Genomic DNA, 27,763 nt, shown 5'->3' on the forward strand with positions numbered 1-27,763 from the left:
ACTTCTATGGAGGATGCTTTCGGAATGATCTGTTGTAAACCAGTGGAATGAGTTCATGTAATGCCAGAGACAATCATAGGAATTTAATTTTGTTGTTTTTCTGAACCTGTGATTAAATAGGAGGTGTGAAAAGTCCTTTCACAGATGTAGCTCAACTTTTCTAGGACTTACAGTCTTTTTTGTTTGTTTGTTTGTTTGTTTTGTTTTTGTTTTTGTTTTTGTGAGGCAATTGGGGTTAAGTGACTTGCCCGGGGTCACACAGGTAGTAAGTGTTAAGTGTCTGAGGCGGGATTTGAACTCAGGTACTCCTGACTCCAGGACCAGTGCTCTATCCACTGAGCCACCTAGCTGCCCTGACTTACAGTCTTAAAGAGGTAGCTGGGGCCCTGTGGAGCTAGGTGATAGGCCTATGGTCACCTAGGTGGCATATGGACATATTCTAGGTCTTACCAGTCTTGGGCTGGAGCTAGCTCAGATGGGCACCATTGCAAAACTTTCAGTGTGGGCATTAGCACCCCGGAAATCAGCCAATACTACAAATAAAAATTTTATTGATTGTTTCATTGATTGTCTGATCTTAAGGAAATGATGGTGGAAATGGTCTGAATGGAGATTAAACTTAAAAGTGTGTCCTGCAATATCTCTGTCTCTCTCTATGTCTATATCTACCTCTATCTCTATATCATTTAAATCTACATCTATATCTATAATACATGTATATATATATATATATATATATATGTCTGTGTGTTTGTGTATATGTTTTTTTCTTCTGAAGAGGTAGATGTTAAATATTTATCAGCATGCTACTGCACTTAATAAATCCCTCTTGGGGCAGCTAGGTGGCACAGTGGATAAAGCATCGGCCCTGGATTCAGGAGGACCTGAGTTCAAATCTGGCCTCAGACACTTGACACTTACTAGCTGTGTGACCCTGGGCAAGTCACTTAACCCTCATTGGCCCCTACACACAAAAATTAATTAATAAATCCCTCTTAATTTGATTTGTCCCAAGTATGAGTTGAACTCAAGCTTTTCTTGTCTTTTTATCCCCAAGGCCATGTTTGTGTACAGAATAAATACATAAGGAGAAAATGTTCTTTAAGTAATGATAGCTAGCTCCCATTTATTTAGGATTTTGAAGTTTCAAAAAAAGACCCTTCCCAAAACAAACCTTAGAACAGTGGAGATAGACACTTTACCCAATTATTATCTCCATTTTACAGATAAGAGAATTGGGCCTCAGCTAAATAAAATAATTTGCACAGTGACAGTAAGTGATAGAAGCAAATTTTAAGGATCAAACCTAAATCATGATTCCAAGGTCCCTGCTCTGCCTTTGTAATGTAGTGTCTAGATGTACATTTATTAAAATTGTTTTAAAGTGTGTGGCATTCCCATCCTCCCAGATTCCCCTTTGAAAATAGAGGGATCAGGGTAGCTAGGTGGCGCAGTGAATAAAGCACCATTCCTGGATTCAGGAGTACCTGAGTTCAATTCCAGCCTCAGACACTTGACACTTACTAGCTGTGTGACCCTGGGCAAGTCACTTAACCCTCATCTTTAAAACTTGTTTCTGGAGAATCAATCATCTGGTGTTATAATCTGGTTCTCTAACTGGCATGCTCCTTCTGGGGTGCCTTGGCAATTCTGTTTGAAGGGAAGTTTTCATTGTAGTTTAAGGAGTCTCTCTTCATTGGTCACGTGGTTCTTATGACCTATGTGGGGAGAAGGAAGGAAGCCTTGTGAGAAATGTCCCATCTATCTATCCAGCCTATGGAAGGGATTTTCTATAAGGAAACCAAGTGTCCCAAGCGTGCATATTGACAACTTCACTGATTGTTGTACCATGGACCTTAAATTAGCAGGCATTGTCTGCTCTCCTTTTTCTCTTTGAAAATTGAGTGCCCCTGTGGTACACTGACTGGGGAGTAAGAGGAACTGGGTTCGGATTCCACTCTTGATGCTTACTCCCCATGTAGCCTCAAGCAAGTCACTTACAAAATCTTGGCTTCAGTCTCCTTCTCTATAACAATGAAAAGATTAAACCAGATGGCCTCTACATTCCCTTTCTACTCCAAATCTATATTCCTCTGGCCCTTTAAGCCATTAGTCAAACCTCTTTGGCTAGAGGGCCCATGTTTCCATTGAGTTTTCATTATCTCGATGTCCTTGCATGACAACATGAAAGCTCTGGAGGATGGGAGATGTTGGCTGTTCCTTTGGTGACCTCAAGTCATAGCCTTCAAGAATTGGACAGCGTACATTTAGAGCCCAAGGAATTCAGAGAGGACATGGGATTTGGAATCACTGATCTAGCACTAGAAAGGATCTCAGAGACCATCTCATCCTACCTCCTCATTTTATAGTTGATGCTGTGGCCTAGGGAAGGTGATTGGCTTATCAAACAGAAAAGGGGATTGTCCGAATCACCCAGTCACTCCCATCTTCTATTCATTTTAATTGTCTGGCATGATTTTACAGTTGAGGAAACTGAGGCGTAAGGAGAGGAAAAATGACTTTTTTAAGGTCACAGAAAGAAAGCATCAAAGTTTGACTGGATCAGTGCTCTTTCCACTTGGGTTCAAGGAATGGGGACAATTTCACTATGCCAGAATGATGTAAGGGAGGAAATGCTAGATTTACCATCAGAGGACCTGGTTCTAGTATTAGACGCTGTGTGACCTTGGACAGATCTTCCATTTCACCACTCCAGGCTTCAGTTTCCTTCTCTGCAAAGTAAGGAGGGATGATGGGTGACTTCTAAGGTAACTTCTAGTTCTAGATTTCTGATTCAGTCATTTCAGGTTAGAGAACTGGTCCTGTGGGCTTAACAGCCCCCATCCTGAATCACAGGGGTCTAAAGAAAGGATTTTTATGTGATAACATGAAAGCTAGGCCTGCCATTCTCATTTGAAGGCCCATGTATACAAATATTTTTATGTGCATATATACAAAAGAGAGTTTATGGAAATATGCAATTTAGGAAGCCTTGAAATAATTAAACACTTGCATGTTCAGTTGCTGTGAGTTTAATGGATCACTTTGCTAAGTCTCAGGCTTCAACTAGAACTGAACTCAGAACTACAGAGTTGAATGATTGTGAGGCCCTGTTCCCTTTAAGCTTCATGGGGGACAAAATAAAAACCAATACAAAGTCATTCATCCCAACCACATGCAAAATACTTTAGGAATGGTGCAACTTTGGTTCGTTCCTTCCTTCCTTCCTTCCTTCCTTCCTTCCTTCCTTCCTTCCTTCCTTCCTTCCTTCCTTCCTTCCTTCCTTCCTTTTTTTTGGTGAGGCAGTTGGGGTTAAGTGACTTGCCCAGGGTCACAGAGCCAGTAAGTATCAGGTGTCTGAGGCCAGATTTGAACTCAGGGCCTTCTGAATCTGGGGCCTGTGCTTTATCCATTGTGTCACCTAGCTGCCCCAACTCTGGTATTTTCAACAATTATTCAACACCTACTTTGTACCCAGTATAGATAATATCTGGCAAACCTGGATAGAGAGATGCCAAATGAGAAGGGTCTGCCCTTAACCTTTCTTTGGGCAGAGGCAGAGAGGCAGGGGACCAACAGATCAGAGGCATCTAGCCAGTCACAGTTCTATCCATGTAAGAGTTAACTCATGCTATCCCAGGTAGTCCCTTTCAGTGTCTGACCTTGTACTTGCTTCTGAGATCTATAATTGAATAAAAGATCCATTATTTATGAAGCATAACAATTTCCCATGCCCCATGTGGTAGAGGTCTAAACTACACCCCCCTTATCTCTCTACAATTAACAGAATATTAAATAACAACTTAGCAGTCATAGAGGTGATTTTGCCTATTTCAGCTGCCCGTATCTTGAGTGAAGATTTGTGCACAGAGGGGTAGCCCATGTGAACCTTCCAGGTGGTAAAACTCAGAGTGGCCTAATTCTTAGTAGGGTGACGCTAGTGTTGATCTAAGCTTTAGTATTTTAGCTTGGGGCTAAGGGAGCTGTCCTCGAACAAGGTCCAAGAAGACAGAGGCATTTTCAGTAGTTTGAGAGAACTGATGTAGCTAGAAAGGGGTAAATGTATTGAAATCTAAACAGACTTTGGCTGGGTAGCAGGCACCTTGGCCTGACCTGGTTTCAAATTCTACGTTTGGCTCTTACTCACCATGTGGCAGAGGGCAAGTGACAAAGTTTCTGAGCTCCAGCTTCTGCATCAGTAAAGTATAGTACCTGTGGCACCAATATCAAAGCATTTTTGTAAGACTTGAAATAATGTATGTAATGCCCTTTGAAAATTTAATGCACTCTATAACATCTGTTGTTTTGTTAGAGAGAAGCACCAGCCACAGTAAAGAGAATGTTTCATCAAATGTAGGAATGGATTTCAATAATAGATCATTACACATAGAGAGACTACCTGGGACATTAAATAGAGGGCCAGCCTTGGAATCGGGACAATCTGGGTTCAGATTTTGCCTCTACCATATATTGGCTACATGGCTCTGAGCAAATCATTTATGCTCTCTGGGCTTCAGATGAATTTCTAAAACTTCAAGCTTTAGAAGAGTTGCTGATGTGTATCAGGAGCCCAGGGAGTTTTTATACATATTACCCAAGCAAATTATAATTATAATAATTTTTTAAAAAACATACATTCTGCAAAAATAACATGATACCAAAGAGAACCCAAATCACTCCATGGGAGATTCTCTGTTTAAGGTACAGCATTTGTGTGCCAGATAAATCACAAGATAAAATGAATAGTAGCCTGATTACCAGTCAAATAATAAGCGTTTATCGAGAGCTCGTTTTGTCTGTGATGACTGTGATATTCTAGACAGAGAAATTGACTGAGAGGCTACTCCAGCAGTTGTTTTGCAAGAAGAGAGAGAGTTACTTTTGACACCAAGGTAATTGAGGTGACTCTGACTTCTCAAAGTTCCATTTGCAATAACATTAGATCGCAATAAGCAAGAATCTGATTAATTTAACAGCATGCTGTTGATGGCTATTACCGTGTTAATCTGAGGTCCTAATAGAGTGGTAAGGTGATAAAGAGCCTTAGATTCACATATTAACAATCTGGTTATAGGGTCCTTCAGACTTTCACTTATGGCTTACTCAGCATAGATGCCTTGTGGGTAATCAAACAGGAACAGGAACAATTTCAGCCTGGATGCTGAATGGGTTGCTTTTTTTTCAACCCAACAGGATGCTTTTTCTTGTATCCAAATGTGACCTGTCCTATGATAATGTCTGTGTAACACAAGGAGGGAGCAAATGAGTACTGGGGATTGCCCAGTGGGTAGAATCATTGTCTGTAGAGTCAGACAGCAAGCAAGGTCACTTTGAGCCTTTTCCCCAACGTGGATCACTTCTAACCAGATGAATTCAGAGTTTATGAACCTTAAAGTGTACACAGAGAGCAAGTAACCACTCACCCCTGGCCCTTTTGACCTTTTCTGACATTATTAATTCAGACCCAGTTGTATAGAAGGGCAGAGCTCAAATTATTTAGTTGAATTACTGTCGAATGAAAGCAAGATTGGATACTTTATCCAGTCCTTCAGAAGCGTTGTGTTTCCATTGGGCTCTCCCCACAACAGCCCTATTCACAACTCCAACATATAGTAGTAATCGTTGTCACCATCTTTGTGAGGCTCAGATGTGATAATGTACATCAAACACTTTGTAAGCTTGTAGAGATGGTCTTTGGAGAATCATGGCCCTGAGCTCAAGTCTTGCCTTTGAAAGACCAATACAATGGAAACAAGCACTGAATTTGGGGTCCAGGGCCTTGAATTCAAATCCTAATTCTGCCATATCTTGTATGATGTTGGGCTCTTATGGGAGGGATCCTTTCCAATTTGGTGGGAGCTTTCAGCCTTTAGTCATGATTGTCAGGGCCACCCCCCTTAGCTTCAGAGCTCTCTCAAGTTACCTAGTTCAGCCTCCTTATTCTAAAGTTGGGGAAGCTGAGCCTGAGAAGGGTTCAGGGACTCATCTGTGGTCATAATGCCTCCTTGGAGGCAGATTTGTTACCTCTAGATTTATTTCAGTGCAGCTGTGGCCTCGAAATAAATGGACTCTTCTTCTGAATTTGAGCATTTTATTGAAGAGAATCGGTTGTACAAATTCTCTCTTCGCCTCTTGATGCCCCCCACCCAACCCACCTTGGCCTTTTCCCTTGTGCTGGGCTCCTTAATACCTCCTAACAGTAGTCACAGGAATGGGTAGTTAGTGTTCCCATTAGTTTCCTGACTTGACTGTGACTCTTGGCAATTGGTCGTTTTTTGATCCCATTTGGACTAATGATTCTCTACTTTGGGCACAAAGAGCTGGTTAATGTTCACCGCAAGATATGCAGTAAAACTTAACCCTTTTTTTGCGGGAGCATTTGCTGTTTCCCACCAGAAATACCTCTCAGAAGAGAAAAAAGCAAATCTAAAAGTAAAACATGCGAGTTCAAATCCTGCCTCTCTATGATTTTTGGATCAGTCACTGAACTTCCCTGACCCTCAGTTTCCTCATCTGTAAAAGAAGGTTGGACTAAATGACCTCTGAGGTCCCTTTGAGCACTAGATGATGCTGTGTAAGGAAGCTTTTAAGGGGAAACTGGAGAGGGATGGAAGGAGGGGACCAGTTAACATCTAAGTATAATTGAGCCTATTGTAAATTTTGTGTGTGTGTCAGTAATGTGGAAGCCCAGAAGTATTTAAGAGGACAACATCCAGCACAGGATGAGATGTGTTAAAAAAAAAAAGACTATTCTTTGACAATCTGATTTCTCTCCCATCATGTATTTGATTTAATCACAGCAGAGCTCTCCATGCTGTGTGATATTTTTATGCCTGTGTTTATCAGCTAAAAGCTCCAGGATATCAGTGGCCAAATCTCTAGCTAAACAAGTAGAAGGCTGCGGTGGGATTGTATGAAATCTCCATTTGTAAGAGGCTGGTGATTTTTAATGCTGTGTCCCTGAGAAGAGAAATAGAATTTGTTTTACTTCTCCTTTCTGTCAGGAAGTAACCCTTCTGGCTTTGTTGTAAGTGTGGTTTGTAATAATTGTACACATCCCAGATGTCTCATGAAAGCCCTTTGAAATGCCATCTGCCAGGCGTGTGTCCAGCCGGCAGCTTGTCATTCTGCTATAAGAAAAGAGAAGGCGGGCCTTCTCTCCCCTTTCCCTCCTTATCGCCTCATTGAATGAAGCTTGGTGACATCGGTTCAGACTGAAGGCGGTTTTCTCAGAGGATAACAGAACAAACATCTGAGAGTAATCCTTTTGCGAGACAACAGCATGGGAAGGCTTTGCCTGGGTAATAAGCCCTGGAGTTGTTGGGGCGGGGGGTGGGGGGGGTCCTTCCCCTCTTTCACCCCCCTCGGCTCATGGTCAAGATATCAGAAAGGAGAAGAACATTAGCCTTGGTTCTTTCCTCCTCTAAAAGCATTTTTGAGGACATTTACTGTTCTCTAGGCAGATGATGAGCTCATCTTTACTGATTCCACGGAATGCTTTCTTTGTCTTGCTGTTTATTCTGTTTTATTTTTACACATTTCATTTCTTTCTATTGACAGATTGTGTTTTCACACACAAGACTCTTCCCAATCAACACCCAAACAACCCCCCTTTCCGAAGGACATTCTTCCGAAATGAGTTAAACAAAACCGTATAATGGCATAATTGCGACTGGTATCATATGGCAATTTCTACTTTTGTAATTTACCAATTTGTTAACAGAAACATGTGTTAAGTGGGGGCTTTGACTTCCACAGCGCAGTACTGATGATGGCCGTTGGAGCTGGCCATGAGGTTCTTTGAAAAATTAAAACTAGTCAAAATAAAATTGTCTGGTAGTGGTATGATAGGGCAGGAGTCAGGAGGACCTGAATTCAAATCCAGAATCCTGTGACCCCAGGCAAGTCACTTAACCCAGCTTGCCTCAGTTTCCTCATCCGTAAAATGAGCTGGAGAAGGAAATGGGAAACCACTCCAGTATCTTTGCCAAGAAAACCCCAAATGGAGATTTGGGTGTGACTAATTGACTGAACAAGTAAGTGTCTAAGGAAGGATGTCAGCTAACCTTTCTTCCTCCCAAGTCCAGGGTTCTCTATACTATACTAAGCTGCCTCTCCAGCTGTAGCTGACATTTAGCTTCTTGCCTCACGTTGACATCAAGTCTTAAGGTTTGCAAAGCGATGGACAGACATTATTTTACTTTATCCTTACAACTACCAGTCTAGGATGATACACTCAGAGCTTGAAGGAACCTCAGAGAGACTAGTCCAAGCCCTCATTTTACAGACAAGGAAACTGAGGCCCCAAAAGGTCACCCTAAGGTTTCTAAGAAATGTCTGATTCTGTATCCAGAACTCTCCATGTGCCGTGCTGTCCCAAAAGATAATGGTAGAGTAGCAGCCTCAAGAGCAGTAAAATATTATAATGAATGGCTAATTATGATGTAATTAATAATAATAATATTATTAGCTCTGTGAAGAAGAAACCCTTGTACATGGGGAAATAGGCTCAGAGTGGTTAAGTTAATTGCCCCAGGTCACAGAGCTAGTAAGTATCTGAGGGAGAAGTTAAGTGCAGCAGATTTTCCTTATTCTTGGTCCCTTGCTCCATCCAGTATAGTTAGAATTAAAGGAGGAAACATTAGCAGTAATCAGTATTCATATAGTGCCTTAAAATTTCCCAAGTGCTTTGCATAGATAGAGCACTGACTTTAGAGTCCGAGGACCTAGGTTCAAATCTCAAATCTGATAATTTCTCATTGTGGGCAAGCCACTTACCTTCCCTAGGCCTCAGTCCCATAATCTGTAAAGTGGGGAGATGAACTAGAGAGCCTCCCACATTCCTTCTAACCCTAGATCTATAATTGCTTACCAAGGATTTGAACTCAGGTTCCGTCCTATCATATTAGCATCATGTCACTATTTTTAATTTATTTTTTAGTGAGGCAATTGAGGTTAAGTGACTTGCCCAGGGTCACACAGTGACTGAGGCCGGATTTGAACCCAGGTACTCCCGACTCCAGGGCCGGTGCTCCATCCACTGCGCCACCTAGCTGTCCCCATCATGTCATTATTATTATAATTAATTGCATCATGATTGGTGACACATTATAATGTATTACTGCTACCAGTAAACTCTTTAAATTATGTCATTCCAAAAAAGTTGTTGACAGTAATATCAGAAATCTTGCACATAAGCTTTGCCTGTCATTGAATAAGTCTTAGGGGGGAAAAGGTCAATAGTGTTTTTCTTTTCTTGTCTTTTTTTTTTTTTTTAAACAAACCAAAAAAAGGAAAGAAAGAGGTAGAAAGAATATAATTCTGTGTTTCCTATCAACTCGAGTGTGCCAAACACCTTCTAGACCATATGTGGGTCAACTATTTTTATAGCTGACTTTAAGGAGGGTCATTGTGTCAACATTCCATCGCAGCCTTTCAATTCTTTTTCTTTTTTAATTAAGCTCCTGTCACTCAGCTGGAGTTTGGAAATAGTTTCACCATACGAAGATTTTCCTTGTAGGGGTTGGTACCAATATTGGCATTCATTGTTATGGAATTTGTGTTGTGAAAGACTTAATCCCTGATCTCCAGAAAGACCTAACATACATCGATAGACAAACATATCATTCATTTCTTTAAACACTTTTTAAAAAAAATTATTTTTATTATTATGAATAGTATGAAAATGTCAATATTTTTATTGATCTTATTATAGTTTTTTTTTTGTTTTTGTTTTTTTAGTGAGGCAATTGGGGTTAAGTGACTTGCCCAGGGTCACACAGCTAGTAAGTGTTAAGTGTCTGAGACCAGATTTGAACTCAGATAGTCCTGACTACAGGGCCAGTGCTCTATTCACTGCACCACTTAGCTGTGGTTTTTCGTCATTGCTCTGATTCTTCTCTTATAACATGACTAATGCAGAAATATGTTTAATGTTATTATGTGTACATATATATATATGTATACACACACACACACACACACACACACACACACACACATATATAACCTATATCAGATTGCCTGCTGTCTAGGGGAAGGGGGAGGGAGGGAGAAAAATCTGAAATTGAAAAGCTTGTATAAACAAAAGTTGAGAACTATCTTTACATGTAATGAGAAAAAAAATACTTTATTAATTAAAAAAACTTTGAGTTGCTTTCTTTTATGACTTTGTTTTCATTGTGTAACTTGTTGTCTTGGTTCTTCCTACTTCACTTGACTTCAGTTCGAAAAAGTCTTCCCTCCCAGGTTTCTCTGAATATAAACTGAGTGATCTATTTTTTTTTTACACATTATTCATTTCTCTTAATTTTGTATTGAAATTTTTACAATCACTAACAGTCAAATAGCCCTTTAAGGTTTACAAAGCACATATAATTAGATGGGGTGGTTGGTTTCTTTCTGATGTTCCTGTGTTGCTGATTTGAGCATGATATAAAAGAAATTCTATAGTGGCTGTTGGGATACCTGCCTTCCAGTATGGACCCTGATGGCTGAACTGAGATAGGCAGAGTGACTTGTCTAGAGTCACACAGCTAATAATTCTGCATGGCTGAAGTGAAGTAGAGAAACTGATAGTGTGATTTGATAGGAAATTGAGATACTAGTAGGACATCTGAGGGAGAATCAACATGATTATTGAAGACTCTTAGTTAAAAGTTGGAGAGGAGAATAATAAGCTACAAAATGAACTCGGAAGGAAGGAAGGATGACCTTGGGGCTGGAACTCAACAGCATCAGGATCTGCACAGGATCAAAAAGTTTAATATAATGATCCTGAAATGAGGAAAGGATGCTAAAACATGGCAGCAGAAGGTGATTGTAGAAGTGACAGTGGAGAGTGAAGATTACAGCTCCCTCCCCTTTTGGGGAGGAGAAGAGTAAATAAAAGAACAATGCCTATGTTGGAGAGCATGCCTAGGGATGCCGTGTCATTGAAGGTCGTGCAGGAGATGGTCAATAACAAAAGTGAGACAAGCTCCTGTGGTCTGACCGCAAGTCTAGTGTTTTTATACTATTTTCTCCTGCTGTGAAGTACTGTGTGAGGTGGGAATGACAGCAAGGGTCTTTCTAACAGTGTCAGTCTGATTTCTCTAAATGGATTGTAGAATTCGTGAGGGCAGGATCCGTTCTTCTGAATCTTGATGTCCTCTCTAATGGGTAGCATATGCAGGGCACAATGAGATAATGAGTGTAGAGCTCAGTGCATCAATCGGCACATAGCAAACACTTAATAAATGCATGTTGGCTTTCCCTTCCTGTCCCCACAGGGTAGGCACCATTTAAAGGACTTTGGATTAATATTTTTTTTCCTCTTTAAGAGTATCAGATGTAAACATACATTCCGTTTTTTAGCATCTCAGTATGAAAGTTATTTCTAAGAACATGGTTGGAATTTATCTAAAGGATTTTGTTTCTCAGCCCAGGACCTTAGCTGAATTGCTTTTAGAGAAAGCCTAAAAGCTACTTATCCCTGGATGAGGGGAAGTGCTACATTCAGTATCCAGAGAGCAGGAAAGACTGGCTCCTGAGAGGAGAGTTTTGTTTTGTTGTTTTGTTTTTGGAGAAAAAATGTCAGCCCTGCTTAGGCTTCTTATTTCGATTCTTTATCCCTTACATTTGTTCTTTACAATCAAGATGGTAACTTTTTATGAGCATGGGTTAGACATCCTAGCAAGAGGCCCCTTGTGATAGCATTTCTTTCTATCAGACATTTTCACAGCCAGTCTTTCTTCAGCTTCCTTAAATCCAATCAACCAAGAATTTATTAGACATCTACCACGGGCCAGACACTGTGCTAGACGTTGGGGATACAGTATAGTTCCTTTCCTCAAGAAACTTATGTTTGAAGGACCTGCTGCTTTAGATGAAGTCTTGAAAGTGTATTTGAGCAGACTTTTGTTGTTCTGAGTAATAGAAATGTAAACTCTTTAGATTCTGAGCTGGTGGGTCATTTCTAGATGTTGCCAAGAGGTTGAAAAGCTGATGGTTCTCTCTTTTGCTTAAGCCTAAACCTAATGCTTCTCTCTCTCTCTCTCTCTCTCTCTCTCTCTCTCTCTCTCTCTCTCTCTCCCTCCCTCCCTCCCTCCCTCCCTCTCTCCTTCCTTCCTTCCTTCCTTCCTTCCTTCCTTCCTTCCTTCCTTCCTTCCTTCCTTCCTTCCTTCCTTCCTTCCTTCCTTCCTTCCTTCCTTCCTTCCTTCCTTCCTTCTCTCTCTACCTTCCTTCCATCCATCCATCCATCCATCCATCCATCCATCCATCCATCCATCCATCCATCCATCCATCCTATTGGTACATTTTGGGAAACATCAAAAATACAATAGTTGTCTGGGCTTTTTCTCTAATAGCTCTTATTTTCAGTGTCTTTGATCCAGGAAGTAGAAAGCACAGGTCTGGTGGTGGTGATGTTGGCAGAAGGGAGTGCCATGATGCTGAATGGTAGTGGCTACACTGCGAAGTCTCCATGTGGTGCTAGATTTGGTTCATGTATCAGGGGTTGATGTTCCTCCCATTGAGCCAAATGACGCCATTTTATGCTTTTGTCTTTCTGCTACAGGCACAACCCGACCTCCAAGAGAAGGAGAAGTGCCTGGGGTGGATTATAACTTTTTGACAGTCAAGGAGTTCCTGGATCTTGAGCAGAGCGGGACTCTCTTGGAAGTCGGCACGTATGAAGGTAAGCTGATCTTCTGAGGACCAAGCAGGTGGAAGCAGGATGAGCTCAGCCCCTCTGCCAAAGGATTTCTTTCTCCAGCTTTTTCTCCTCTCTCTCTATTTGCACTCAATGTTTCTTTCCAAATGGGGATTTGCTTGTTTTCATAGAATTGCATTGATACGCCCAAAGTGACTTTGCATGGAACTCTCCTTGTATTTCAAAGTTTGTGATCGTTTTATCTTCTAGGACTCCTAATTTCATGTCTAACCTCCGGTTCTTTTTCCAGGTGAACTTTGAGAACAATGAATCATATGGCATAATTGTTATTTGGCATTTGTCACTGCCTGATTAGCACATAGCACATTAGCTCATTGGGTGCATGTGTGTGTTTTTGTATTTGTAAATATACACTTATATTGACGTGTGCATATATCATTTACTTATACGCTTATCTCTTTATATGTATATACATATCTGCGTGTGTTGGTGTGTATACAAATATGTGTATCTATGTGTATATCGCCTGAACAGCGTCTCTCAGTAGTTAATGAATTAGTAGTTGGTGTTCGTGCCCACACGCTTCTGTTCTAAAAATGATAGTTTATTTAGCTGATCTTATTAACTTACTAGCCTCATTAAACAGCGAGAGGTAGGTGGAGGGAAAATCTCATTTACAGAAAGCTTTGATGAGAAACCAAGTGAAGCCGAATCATGCTCCAGGTGTGGGATAAAACTGGAAGCAAGACAACAAACAAGTGGGAAAAAATGGAACAATTCTGGCAAGACTCTTATCACAAAGTGTTTTCTCTGACATTGACGGTGGACATGCTATATTTGGACTCAAATATGCCAGTCCCTAATGAATGGGGAAATATAAATGGAACAAGAACATCAAGAGGAGTGCTGTAAGACCAGACCAGCTGTAGACAGAGGAGGTCTGTGCTGGAGGCAGCAATCTTTAGAGCACTGAGGAATGCAGTTTTAATGTAACTGAATGAGAGGACACTTAAGGCTTGTGGGAAAAACAAACATTACTGCTGCCCAAATCAGTAACTACTCAGTCAATCAGTAAACATTTATTAAGCACCTACTGTGTGCCAGGAACTAAGCTGAGTGCTGGGGATGCAGAAAGACAGAAGACAGTCCTTGCCCTCAAAGAGCTTACAATCTAATGGGGGAGATAATGCGTAAAGAAATATATATGAAGCCAGGATAAATACGAAATGATTAGCGGAGGGAAGACAATGTTCTAGGGGAGCATTTGGAAATGGTTCAGTAGATAGAGGGCTGGACCTGAAGACAGGAAGTCCTGAGTTCAAATGTGAAGGGTTGGAAAAGGCTTATTGTAGAAGGTACAATTTTAGTTAGGATTTAAAGGAAGCCAGGGAGGTCAGTAGTTGGAGCAGATCAGGGAGAGCATTCCGGGCATGGGGGACAGCTAGAGAAAATGGCCTGGAGCTAGACAGTAGGAGTATTGTGGAACAGCCAAGAGGCCATTGTCCCTGTATCAGAGAAGTACTGGACCATATTGTAATTTCCCCAACTTAGTCTGTAACGCCTTTGGGAATACAATCTACACATGGTCCAAGGGCATCTTCAATAAACACAGGAGAAGAGGACAGGCAGGCTTTGGCCAACAGTATTTTATAGAGGACAATTTCTTTGCAGTCACTCAATTCATAGAAAGGAGCAGAGTAGGGTTTATAGTTTCTTGAATATAAAAAAAAAGGATATGATTTGATTTGATAGATCAAAATCTGAGAAGAGCCTTTAGGAAGAAGCTAGGAGGCATTAAAATCACAGTGCAGTTTCTCAGATGAATTTAGCCTACTCTTTTACTCCTATTCCAATGTAAATTCCAGTTCATGGTCCATTTGCTACATCTGTGGGAAGGATGGTGGGGTGAAGAGAATTCTAGATTCAGAGCCAAAGGACCTGAGTTCAAATCCACTTTGTCTATAATTATCTGTGTGACATTGAGCAAATCACTCTTGCTCCACTCTCTGGGTCTCTGTTCTTCATCTATAAAATGAGTGGATTGGGCTGGATAAAAGTCCCTTATATCTCAAAATCTAATATCATCCTATTTACCAATGGACCAGATTATATGGGTTGCTTAGCCAACCATACGTCATTAATTACCATCTTCTTCTATGGAATGGAGGTGATTCCATTTTCATTCTGTTTATCTATATCCATATCTATTTTATCATACAAGCTTCCCTGAAATGAGTATCAACAGAAATAACTTTGCTCGATAGATTTTTGCTTAATGATATCAAGAATGACATAGAACAAGGAGATAGATGCTTTTGCCAGATTTGTTTACCATTTCCGTGGAAGATGCTTACCAATATGAAAAAGAAATTCCTTGTAATAGGGAACGGAAGGAAACATTTAACTGCCTACTATGTGCCAAGTACTGAGCTAAGTGCTTTACAAATATGTGACAATAAAGAGTAGGAGACATAGTTTTTTGGGTTATTTCACCATTTTATTAATAAGGTTGGTGGGTCATTTGTAAAATGTGGTCTATGGCTGCCTCTCTTGGACTAAAGACCCGTAATGACATTTGGGTCTTGGTCCATATACCCTTCCCACTATAGGAAGTCCATCAAACAGCAATCAAATCTAATTGGTTAACATCATTCAAATCTAATTAGTTGACATGGTGGGAGATAGGTTATATTAAAATGAAGTCTGGGGAGATGTGGTTGCTCATCTCTTAGGGAAGATGATATCACAGAAAAGAATGTAAGACCTCCTTCCCTCTCCTCCCACCTCAATCTGATGAGGGCAAAATTATTTCACCCCCTCTCCACCCCCCCCCACTCTCAAGATGATCAGGGCAAAATTATTTCATCTATGTGTAGTTTAATCGCATCAGTAGTCCTTGGGCTATCTAGACAGAAGGATTTGTCTCTACCCAAGACTCCTTTGTTAGCTTGGGTTTGGTTTCAAGATCTTAGACCTTGAATTGGGGTAGAAAAAAGGACTAAGAAAGAAGGGGAGATCACTGGGTCCCCCAAGATATCAATTATTATTAATTATTTTTCATAAGTATAATTTCATTTCATCCTCATAACAACCTTGGGCTGTAGGTACTTGCCCAAGGTTATATAGCTCCTTAGCGTCTGAGGCCAGATTTAAACTAGGATTTCCTATCTTCAGGTCCAACTCTCTGTCTACCAAATCACATCCAAATGCTCCCCTAAAAGAATTCAGATTCTCCTAAATGAGATCCATAGTCACACAAAAGAATTTACTCTAATTAGCCCCCAGGGAAAACCAAGCGGATAAAAAATTATTGTTGTGCCTACTGTGGACAGCCTATGGAGCAGGTCTATCTATCTGTCTGTCTGTCTGTCTGTCTGTCTGTCTGTCTATCTATCTATCTATCTATCTATCTATCTATCTATCTGTCTGTCTGTCTATCTATCTATATCTTGGACAGGCAAGGCATATTGAAAAAGAACTGGGCCCAGAACTAAAGCAGAAGAAGAGAACAGGTTCAGTTCATTGCATTTGGAAAACTTCAGAGTGTTGTTTGTTTTTAATGACCCTGAGGTCCGCCATGAAATAGGTCTGTTTCTTTGGTATGACTTTTTTTTTGTGATTCATATGGCTGGAAATCATGAAACACTAAAATACTTGAAGAATTAGGCTTTGGGTCACCTGTTGGATAATGAAGGACACGACAGGTTCCAATGAGCTTTTGCTTATCACTAATGAAGAACTGTGCACCCAAAGTGGTATTAAGAGCATTGTTATGGAGACATAGGATGAGTGCCAACCGACTAATAATTCATGTGCTCCTTTGACGCGCATGCAAAGTCCAAAGAATTAGAAGGGCTTGGAGCACTTAGGGTGGAATTCCATGAAAGGTTTACAAGAGGATATGGTCATGGATCACATGAGATAGGAATGTGAGGATGAGTTGAAATCTGCACCTCCAGAGGGTGTACCCACCCCCATCGATGGTATCACATTATCCAAGTATCTACCATTAGAAAATTTGGAGGTTTTAATTGAATGATTAACCTTAGAAATAAGACTCAGCATAAGTATGAGTTATCCCTTTGCCAAGTTCAGCACCCATATGATGTGCTCATTGCTCCTGTTTCAGATTGTGTGCATTTATTATCCATTAATCCTGTGATGTTTCTAATTTGGGTCTTACTAGTGAAAAATAAATGCATTCTAATGCCTGCTGTCTATAAGTTATCTCTTTGCTAAGTTCAGCACCCATGTGATGTGCTTATTGCTCTTATTTCAGATCATGTGCATTTATTATCTAATAATCCTGTATTGCTTCTAATTTGGAACTTACTAGTGAAAAATAAATGTATTCTAGTGCCTGCTGTCTATTCCTTGATCATTAATGGTCATTGGTCTCTGATTGAATTTAGTCCATACCTCGTTTGTCATCTCTTAAGCATACCCTCCCAGGACACAAGAACAAGTATTGACTTTGCCGTCCGTGAGTATTAAGAGGCTAGAGGATTGTCTCTTAAAGAGGTTTGTCCTAGAATAGCTAAAACAAACATTGTCCCTGGTGCTCTATGATGGGCAAAAGAAGGAAAAGACTGAACCCTGAGTGCCAAGGAGATATTTCTCCATCTTAACCTCCCTCAGGCTCAATCTCAACAACTCCAAACAACCAATGTGGCTGGGAAGGAAGGAGGAGGTTCCCCCTGGTTAGCAAAAAGATAATGAAATTTACTCAAATCTAAGCACCGTGCCCATCACAGAGGCTAACCACCAGCAGAGCCAGGCAGTCAAAGGATGAAAAAAATGAATGAAAAAATACAATGAGTATAGTTTGGGTCTTCCTACTTATTCCAGTCCTTTTAGTATTATCTGGGGCTAGGAGTCCCCTCAAAGAAAAGCTCCCTGTGTTAGAGTCTTTTGATTCCAGCATCAATGACTTCTGCCTTGAGGGAGACTGGAAGCCAAGTGTCTTGGATTCTCATGATGTGAACCTGTATAAGAATATCCAGAAACAATGTGCATTCAGCACTTGGCATAGAACAATACAGAAGCTTCCCCCTCCCCTCAAAACAAAGGCTTATTGGATAATGCTGCATAATTGTATTTTTCTGAGACTGTTGTATGGTAATATTTCGAATTCTTGTAGTTATGTTTGTTTTGCTTGTCGAGGTAATAAGCCTTTCCCTGTGCACAAGGTTGAATCAATGTCATTCTTTTGTCTGCTCCTGACTATATAATGTTCAGGTTTTGGGTCTTTGAGTCAAGTGTTTTCTCTAAGCATTGAGAATATTTTGTCTGTTACAGGCTAAAGAGAAGCTTTGAATTGGGAAGGTTAGCCTGAAAAATGGCTCGGGTATTTGATAATTGGGTTTTTATTTAATAGCAGAACCAGAGGAGCTTTCACTCATTACTGCCTGGTTCTTTGGCATACTCTTGCCTCCCTTAGCTCATGCTGCTTTCCAGTTTCATGTCTCCTCTTACCTGCTTTGGAGAGGGAGCATGTTCTAGTGGCTGTTGTCATAGAGACGTTCAAATCTGGCCTTGGAAACTTACTCCCCATGGGACCCTGGGCACTACTTTTAGCCTCTCTGATCCTCAGTTTCCTCACCTGTAAAATAGCAGTAGTAAGTCCTACAGTGCCTGCATGGCCAGGATTTTGAGAGGCTCAGGTAAGAGAATGTATGCAAAAGCTCCCAAAACCTAAGAGAACTGTATTTTTTGGTGCATTTTTTTTCATGCTGAACTCAACAAATACCAAATAAAGTTTATGTTTTCATGGACGTAGTAGAATAGAAAAAAAGGATTTCACATAGAACTGCAGGTCTCTATTTTATATGGCTTAGTTTTTTTTTTTGAGGTATATAATGAATTCCACCTGTGGCTTTCAAAGCTGACCTGCTTATCTGTACTTTTTTTCTGGCGTGCTTTCTGGTTCTTTGAGACTGATTTGGGATGGATGTTTTGCTTAGATTAGTATAGTAAACTCTAGGTAAAGGAACTCCCTCTACTAATGCAGGTCTGCACATCCTCTGTATCTTCATTTTAAAGAGTCTTCTCTGGCACTGAGAGTTGATTGACTTTCTCAAAATCACACTGCCGATGTGAGTCAGTGGTGAGACTAGAACCCAGGCCTCTCCCTGCCTAGTTTTACTTTTTCTTTTATTCACCTAGGCCTGTGTTGCTTATAAAGTTAGAGTAAAATTAAGATCTATAACAAATATCTTTAATATCTTATAGGAATAGAGTGAGCTTGGGGAACTGGAGTCCACAAAGAATCCGGAGATAATTAGAATCTAGAGTTTATATCCTTTTCAGCCTCTTCTTTCAGGAAAACTTGACAGAGCTACATGTGGGGTCCCCTCCTGAAATGAAATTGACTCAACTCTCCCACTATAGAATGCATACTCCTTCAGGGCAGGGAGAGGTTTGGTCCTCCCCCCTTTATATCATTAGAACCTAGCACATAGTAGGCACTTTATACATGTTCCCATATGTCCGACTTACTTCTGAATGCTCACTCCCAGAAAGAAGGGCTATTCTTATTCTTATGTCATGTGTTCTAAACAGCACACCGAGAGACAGCATGACCTGATGGTCTGATGAAGGTCTGCCTCGGGGTCAGGAAGACCTGGGTTCATGTCTCTCCCTCTACCACATACTGGCTGTGTGGCCCTGGACAAGTCACTAGCCCATCAGTGTCCCAGACAACTCTAATCCTAGAGAGGTTTACAGACCCGCAGTGCTAGAGGGAGCTTCTTCAACAGGAGTCAGAGTTGACTGCCTCATTGATGGTTCATGTGGACAGTAAGATAATGCTGGGTGGCACAGTGAATAAAGCCCTACTCCTGAAGTTGGGAGTACCTGAATTCAGAATCTCACCTCAGACACTTACTAGCTGTGTGACCCAGGGCAAGTCACTTAACCCCAATTGCTTTAAACATGTGGGGCCATCTTCAGTCGTCCTGATATCTATCTTGCCACTGGACCCAGATGGCTTTGGAGGAGAGACCTTGCACAGCCCTCCCTTGCTTAAATCCAAGTCAGTGCAAGTAATGACATCACCTCTGATGTCATGATCTTCGAGAACGAAGGACAAACAAGGTGGAAGCAAAACAGTCATTATAATCACTCTCCAAATGTCAGGCTCTTAGAACGGGGAGGGACTTTAGCATCAGTTTCTTTTCTCTTCTTTTTTTCTATAGGGGACAAAATGACGACACAGAGAGTTTGGGAAAGTGGGCTGAAATCATGCAGAATTGGGACTCACCCCCCAGTTTCCTATTTCCCCACCTGGTGCCCCACAGTGCACCATCTCTTATTTTCCTCAGCTTTCTCCAATAGCTGCTCGGTAGAGTCTGGGAATTTCTTTCCTTGAAGTCTCTACCAAGGGCAGAGCTCACCCCTTCTCAGAAGGGCCTCCAACAGCTCAAGACCACCCTGTATTTTGCCCTGCAGCCTGGCCCCATCCCATCAGGCATTGGGTGGTGTGTGGGTGGATCAACAGCTGGGTTTTCTGCTGCCCTTTGGCCAGCTGACAAAAGCAGATTACATCATTGCCATGGAGAGATATCAGGAGACTTCCAATAACACTCTGTGTGTGTCAGTCTCCCCTCCTTTGTAATGAGTGATCAGAGATCTGGGGCTAGAAGGAATCGTATGAGTCATCTGGTCTAGCCCTGTTATCTCAGAAATGATGCCCAGGTCCCTCCTGGCCTAACATTGTGTGGTTCTGATGGAAAACTGAGGCTGAAAGTGATTCAGTGACTTGTCCAAAGTCACACATGCAGTAGTTAACATAGATGGCACTGATTCCAATCTACTTCTCTTTCCACTGTATCACCACTAGTTTATTAGTTGTGACTTTCAAGATCAGCCCAACCATATCCCTTCTTGATCTCTGGATTCTTCCCTATTCTCTGCTGCTTAGAGCAGGCTAGCTGCTGGGTCTCTAGCAATGGGGCCCTGCAGGGGGAGGGAGGGAGTTTACAAATCAGGAGATGGGATGAGTTCAAAGCAGGCCTGCTTTACAAATGACTGTGGGGGGAGATGAGACTGATTACACTGACCCTGCATTTGAAAGCCCTTCCTCTCTCCAAGCATCCCAGGCTGTGTGGCCTGTCTGATGAGACTCATGGCTCTGTTATTTAGGAGTGAGCTAGTCAATGACAAGAAGTTTCCTTCTGGAAGGGCTATACCCCTCGGGAAGAAGGCTTTGATGGGGACAGAAACAAAGGAGAAAGGCGAATAGTATCTGGTCCAGGAGTCCCCATTTTTGATTACAGAAGACCGAGCCAGCTGTCCCCCATCCTGTTACCAAGACATTTGGAGACATGTTCCTTGGCAGACCCCAGACACCCACCTGATGCACTTAGCGCTGCTGGCAAGACCAGGGGGACAAAGACCTTGTTGGTATGCATTGAGAAGGAAACTAGCAGCTGTCAAATATCACTCAAACTGCTTATCACTTCTTCACATGAATGCATTTGTTTGTGTAAGACTCTACAAAAGGATTCCTCATGCATATGTTTTCGAAACTGGACAATCCTTCACATTTATCATGTACCTGAAGGCGTATGACCCATCCTTCCCCCACCTGAAATTTCATCAGTGTAGGGGACTTCTGGTATGGAGCAGACCTCTTGCTGTCTAGTTTGGTAGCTTAGCTCCACCCTATTTAGTTGCCCGAGGCAATGAGAAGTAGAGGGGACTTGCCTGAGGTCCTATACTAATATATGCCAGAGGCACAATTTATACCCAAGTGTCTTTGTGAGTGGGAGTTATTTCATTTATGGTGTCTGTCTCTCTAGCACAGATCACAGTGTCTGTCCCAGACTCTGTGCTCATTAATTGTTGATTATACTATACTATACTCATGAATTGTTGATTAATTCCCGAATCCATAGCTGGCCCTCTCTCCAACTGATCACATTGGCCCATTATCAGTGACACATGAAACCACTTAGCTATTGTCCTCTAAGAAATGACAAACTGAGGCAGAAAACCAAGGCAATGACACCAAAGAAATGACACTAGATGTTAAACAGAGACATAAGTGAGAATGATTTAGAATATGTACAAGCATACCTTTTAGAGGCCTTTCATAGCATCATAGACTTGAAGATGATAAGTGCTTCCAAGATCATGAAATCCAGGAGTTCTTAACTATTTTTATTTATGTCCCTGACCCCTTGAGCAATCTGGTAACTCCTAGGGACCCTTTCTCAGAATAATGTTGTTAATACGGAAGATAAAATGCATAGAGTTTGAAAATCAACCTTCATCAGGTTCCTGAATTCAGTATGCCAGACACTATGCTAAGCATTAAGAATATCAGGAAAGGAAATACAAAAGAAAGAAACAAAAAACCAGTCCCTACTCTCAAGGAATTTACAATCTAATGGGGGAGGCAACACGTAATCAATTCTGTGCAAACAAAATATATACAGGACAAAATAGAGATAATACTGGAGGGAAGGCATTAAGATTAAAGATGACTTGGAAGGAATTCTTACAGAAAGAGGAACTTTAGCTGAGACTTTTTTTTTTGTTTTATTGTGTTTTTTAAGTTTATGGAGGGGGTAGCTAGGTGGCCCGGGATTCAGGAGGACTCGAGTTCAAATTCAGCCTTAGACACTTGACACTTACTAGCTGTGTGACTGGGCAAATCACTTAACCCTCATTGCCCTGGGATGGGGGGAAGTTCGTGGCTCCCTATTAGAACTTTGGATCTTTTAAAAAAAAAAGTTTGTTTTGTTTTGTTTTTTAAAGAACTTCTGATCTAATCCATTCTACAGTTGAGACAACACTTCCATAAAGGTTTTAGCAACTTTCATGGCCACCCGATTTGAGGGGCACAGTCAGCATTTGAACCCAGTTCCTCTCATAGCAAATCCAGTACACTTTTTCAGTGAAAGGTTGGTGACTGAAGAGACAATCATAGGACTTGGAGATTCAGAGTGGAGAATAAGCGATATACAGTAATGATGCAGATCCAAAGCAGTTCATCAAATTGACTGTTTAGGGAGCATTTCTATGAGTCAGGTTATTACCTCCCCACATACACACCCACACACAAAAATGTCCATGCAATATTGGCAGTTTTGAGTGCACATCTAGAGCCTGATATAAAAGGGAAACTGACCCAGCCATCCCCTGGCTAGATATTCCTGATAACACGGTACCAGCTGATCCCAAGGATCACTAGCACAGGAAGGGTTTCTAATATTTTCTTGACCATTGTAGTCCATTAGTCTTACATCCTGCCAGCTCCTTTGGTAAGTTATTCTACTATGATATTAGAAACATCGAGGAAGAAGGAATGCAAAATGAACACTGATCCCAAAAAGCTCAGCTGATACTGTGCATCTTATACATAGGCTCCCATATAGACTGATAGGGTATCTCTTCAAAGAGCCACTTATTAACATTGATTAATATTGAGTCATAGGTCCTGGGTTCAAATCCTACCTTGGCAAGTCCATTACCCTTCCTTAGTTTTGTTCTTTATAAAATGTGGGGGGTTGGATTCGTTAGACTTCAGTCCCTTCGAACTCTAAATCTGTGATCCTGTAATCCTGAGAATAAATACAAATAAAAACAAAGTCGTTAAATTCAAGGGCAGTGTATTCCTGACTGCCTAATTCAATGCCTGCCACATAGGATGGCTTCATAGATATTGGTGACATTGACATTAACATTGATGAGCCTTGTCTGGCTTTCCCTCCCCAAGAACATCACAACACTTGATTTCCCCCTCTTTTTCTTTAATAGCCTTTCACCATCTCACTAACTAGGCCCTTTCTTCTATTGCTGGCCTGTTACATTAGGAGCATAGAGATCAGATTCCCCATCCCCTTGTCATGAGTACATTGGTATGGGCCAAAATGGAAACATCAGGGCAGGAATTCAGCCTTGAACCCACCATCCTTCATCCTCTTCTGTTCTGACTTTACTAGTCAGAGAGGGAGGTGAGATTATTCCATTTCCATCAGCATAGGGCTTTTCTGTTTGTTCAAAGATAGATTATTAGAGTGCTCTAATTTAATTGTTTGCATTTAGTTTTATACTATTACAATCATAACCATATGGTGAGGAAGATACAAAAATACCGCAAGGGAGTCTCATAACAGTGGCTAAATGGGAGGCCTTGGATGCCGCCCACATTGTGCCCTATTTGGGCTCATGTTCTGGAGCTGTTGTACGTAGCTCAGAGCTCTGGGTTTACCAGGCCATGGTAAGCGAATCATCCTCAGTGGTCCCATGTTGCCCAGGAAGTTGGCACTGGGAAAGCGACATGAAAGATGTACCCTTTCTACACCATGTCCCTGTCAGAGGAACTCAGCACCTGAATTGGAAAATATCTCAAATGTTATACAATGTCTCCTATAAGTAAATTCTCACCCTCAGTGGTAAACTCAGAAAAATTCCTAGGGAAGGGATAGACCCTGCTAGTCCTCTTATTCCTCATAAATGATGAAAAGCAACATTCAAGTGATTTTTTTTTGTCAGTCAGCATGCATTTATTAAGTGATTGCTGTATTCCAGGCGCTATGCTAAGCACCAAAGATACCAACCCCCCCCCCCCAAATCAAATAAACAAACAAAACAAAAACAGGCAAAAGCAGACTATACCATCAAGGAGCTCACTACCAATAACATTGCATATAAGATCTAGACACCAGGTGAATGGGAAGTAACATCAGAGGTAATGCACTAACATTGAAGGGGACCTGGGGAAAAGGCTGCTTGCAGAAAAAGGGATTCTGGTCTAGACTTAAAGGAAGGGATTGAAGTCAGGACATGGAGGTGAGGAGCAAGAACACCCCAGGCATAGATGATGGCCAGAGAGAATGGGCGAAGCTGGGAGATGCAGTGTGGTGTGCAAGAAACATCAAGGATGCCAGTATGACTTTACTGTAATTAGGGAGTAAAGTGTAAATGGGCTGGAAAGCTAGAGAGGCGACAGGTTGTAAAGGGCTTTAAAAGCCAAAGCAGATTCTCGATTTGATCCTGGAGACAGTAGGGAGTCCCTAGAGTTTATTGTGTAGGGGCGTGATTTTTGGAAGATCACTTTGGAGATACAAGTGCCGAAGGGACTGGAATCAAGAGGCTTGAAGCCAAAAGACCAACCAAAGAAAGAAATCTCTTTCTATATGATGCAGACCCCCTCTGTTTTCTCCTTGTAGCCCCAAACTCATTTCAGCAGAGGCTACTTAGCTGCCAGTGTACTTAGCCATGAATGCCAAGGCAATGGCTGATCCAGGTGTGGTGGTGGCCTGGTATGATGGTTAGCAAGCTGGAGCTGGTGTCAGGAAGCCCTGAATGGAAGTCCCCTGTCGGATATTTACTTGCCACGTGACCATGATCAGTTTGCCTCTAGAATTTCCTATCACTTACCTCAAAAATGGGCATAAAAATACCTGCAGTTCCCTACCTCTTCTAGGCTGTTGTGAGGTTCGGATGAGCTAATGTTTGCAAAGTTCATCGCAGTCCTAAAGCTCTCTATACATATCAGTTTTCTAAGCCTCAGTTTTCTCATCTGGGAAATTGAGATAACAACATATGCCACACCTCACTGCCACTTGGGGTTGTTGAGCCACTGGATGGGAAATGATACAAACCCTTTTAAAAAGCTCTATTTATATGCACCGTTGTCATCATTTTATCAGGCTCAGGCTCAGGTTGGATTCTAGGTCCCAGCCCTGTGACTTCCTTGCTACAGGTGAGGAAAATCCCTCCCCCAGTGCACATTGCTACTTTCTTTCAGTGTATAGGAATAGAGAGTTTCCCCAAGCTCTAAGAGTGACTTACTCTTAGGGTCACACAGCCAGAATGGGTCTGAAGTAAAATTCGAGCCCAAGTCTTCCTAACCTCAAGGCTGACTCTGCCCACTCTGAAACATTTAACAGGTAAACGTTCTAAATACCATTGAGTGCTCACGTGCTCTCTCGCTCTCGCTCTCTCTCCCTCCTCCTCCCTCCCTTTAGAAATGGGGGCCCCTCCTGTCCACCCAGCAAGGCCCCTATTTTGTTGTCATGCAGTGAAATTAGGATTGTGGTTTTTTTCTTCCTTTTACATAGACCCATGCAAGGGAACCACTGATAGATAACTCAGTCTGAGGCTTGCCTTTGGTTTTTTCATGTGCATGTTCAAGTTAATTCTCACAAAGATATCCCTGACCACATAGCATCGGGGAACACATCTTCCCTCCCTCCCTCCCCACCAGCATCTTGGACCAGGTTTCCCAAGGGGAGCTGCATGTGGACTCATTGCTGTGTCCCCAAACTCTTAGTGAAGTCTTCAGATTTTATTATTTAAAATTGCACCTTATAAGACTTTTGGGACACCAGGTAATATATAGCTAACTTTCAGGGAGGGGATATTTTGAGGGGGAGGGCAAGGAATTTAGAATATTTGTGAAGAATCTAGGTAGGAGGACACAAGTGAGCTGGGAAGGTTAGATTCAAAAATTAAAATGGAGATTATTTATGGACTTACAAACTCATTGTTAAAGAGATGAAAGGAACCTTAGAGCCCATCAAATACAACTCCCTTTTTTATAGGGAAGGAAACTGAGTCCCATAGAGAGAGGCTGAGTGACTTGCCCACAATCCTACCACTAAGTGTCTGAAGCAGGATTCTGAACTCAGGTCTTCCCAACTCCAAGCCCAGAACTCTGTCCACTAAGCCACCTAGCCACTTCTCCAACTCACTTTGGTCTGATTTGATTTTGGCTGTACAGACCTGGGATTTTGTGATTCCATCTCTTTGAGAAGCTCCCAGTGTGAAAATTCTGTCCACAAATGCTGATTGTCTGCTCTGTTATAACACAGTCTTAGGCAGTGTCCTAAGGCACCAAGAGGTTATCAACTTACCCGGCCTTTTGTGGGTTAGAGGCTAGTTTCTTTCTTCTATTTTATTTTAATTAGATATTAAAAATAGAGTTTTATGGGGTAAATACATCGAGGAAAGGCTGCATTAGGGTCTGTGGGATTTTGTTTTCCTTTTTTTTCCTAAAGTGGATGAAGAATTTTGCTTCTTCATCTTAGGGAAGTTCCCTTATAGGATGCAAAGGCTAGTGGTCAAAGGATTTCTGCTGGACCTTCAAGGCCCAAAGGTGAGTGGGAATTCTGCTCGTGTCAGTTCAATCCAAGAAGCATTTATCTGATACCTGCTGTGTGTGAGAAATGTTGTTAAATGCATATTATATGCCAGGCACTGTGCTAAGTGCTTTACAAATGATATCCCATTCGATCCTCACAACACCCCTGGGAGGCAGGTGCTGTCATTATCCCATTTTACAGTTGAGGAAACTGAGGCAGCTAGAGGTTGTGACTTGCCTACTGTCTGAGGCCATATTTGAACTCAGGTCTTCCTGAACCCAGTCCCAGTGCTCTATCTACTTAATCACCTAGCTATTTACTTATACAGAGAAGTAAATGTCAGATGAATACCAAATAAATGCAAAGTGATTGGAGGGTCAGAGGAGTGCTCATTTTTCAATTCACCAGGTATTTCTTAAGTGACTGATCTATCCTGCATACACCATTGCCATTTTCAGGGTGGAGATCACCCCAGCTTTGGGAAATATAGGCGTGCCATTGGTGTACACCAATGTGGACTTGTCATTGGTCTGAATCACTCCTCTCTTTGGTCTTAGTGAAAGCTTTTCTATATAAGAAACAACAGTAGAAATTTATGTGATTATTTGGTCTCTAAAATTAGTCCTCTCGACCAGGCCAATCCAACAAGCATTTGTTAGTTTTTCTGGATGACTAGCACCTCCAGTGTGAGGCCTTACCAAGCCTTTTCTCAGGGCTGCTCATCCACTTTTGGTGTGCACCCGATTCACCCATCTCTCACCTGTGGCTCCAAGAACCTGTAGCATGCATAGGGGCCACAGCCCAGTAAATTGTCTTTGCAGGCGGGCTAAACTAGGTTGAGGGTAACTGTCAGGCCTCAAACCTGTTGGTGAGTTAGGGGCTTGTCTACCCCAAACATGGTAAAGCTTTCCCTGACAAAGTGGAATAATTTGTCCCAACATCCATGAAGGCATCTGAAGGAAGGCTTAGAGCTTGGTCAGTCATCGGAGATGCCACCAAGGCCATCCACTGCATC

General features: G+C 41.7%; 1 protein-coding gene across 14 annotated transcripts in view; it reads left to right on the forward strand.

Moving 5' to 3' along the window:
• MAGI1 (membrane associated guanylate kinase, WW and PDZ domain containing 1) overlaps nucleotides 1–27,763 on the forward strand; it is a 720,361-nt gene that overhangs the window by 548,759 nt on the left and 143,839 nt on the right. For all 14 annotated transcript variants that reach the window (XM_043993677.1, XM_043993669.1, XM_043993673.1 and 11 more), the window contains one exon: nucleotides 12,557–12,676. In XM_043993677.1, the coding sequence (XP_043849612.1) occupies nucleotides 12,557–12,676 (120 nt within the window). The remainder of the gene's footprint in view (nucleotides 1–12,556; nucleotides 12,677–27,763) is intronic.

This window comes from Dromiciops gliroides, chromosome 1 (assembly GCF_019393635.1).
Source record: "Dromiciops gliroides isolate mDroGli1 chromosome 1, mDroGli1.pri, whole genome shotgun sequence".
Taxonomy (NCBI): Eukaryota; Metazoa; Chordata; class Mammalia; order Microbiotheria; family Microbiotheriidae; genus Dromiciops; species Dromiciops gliroides.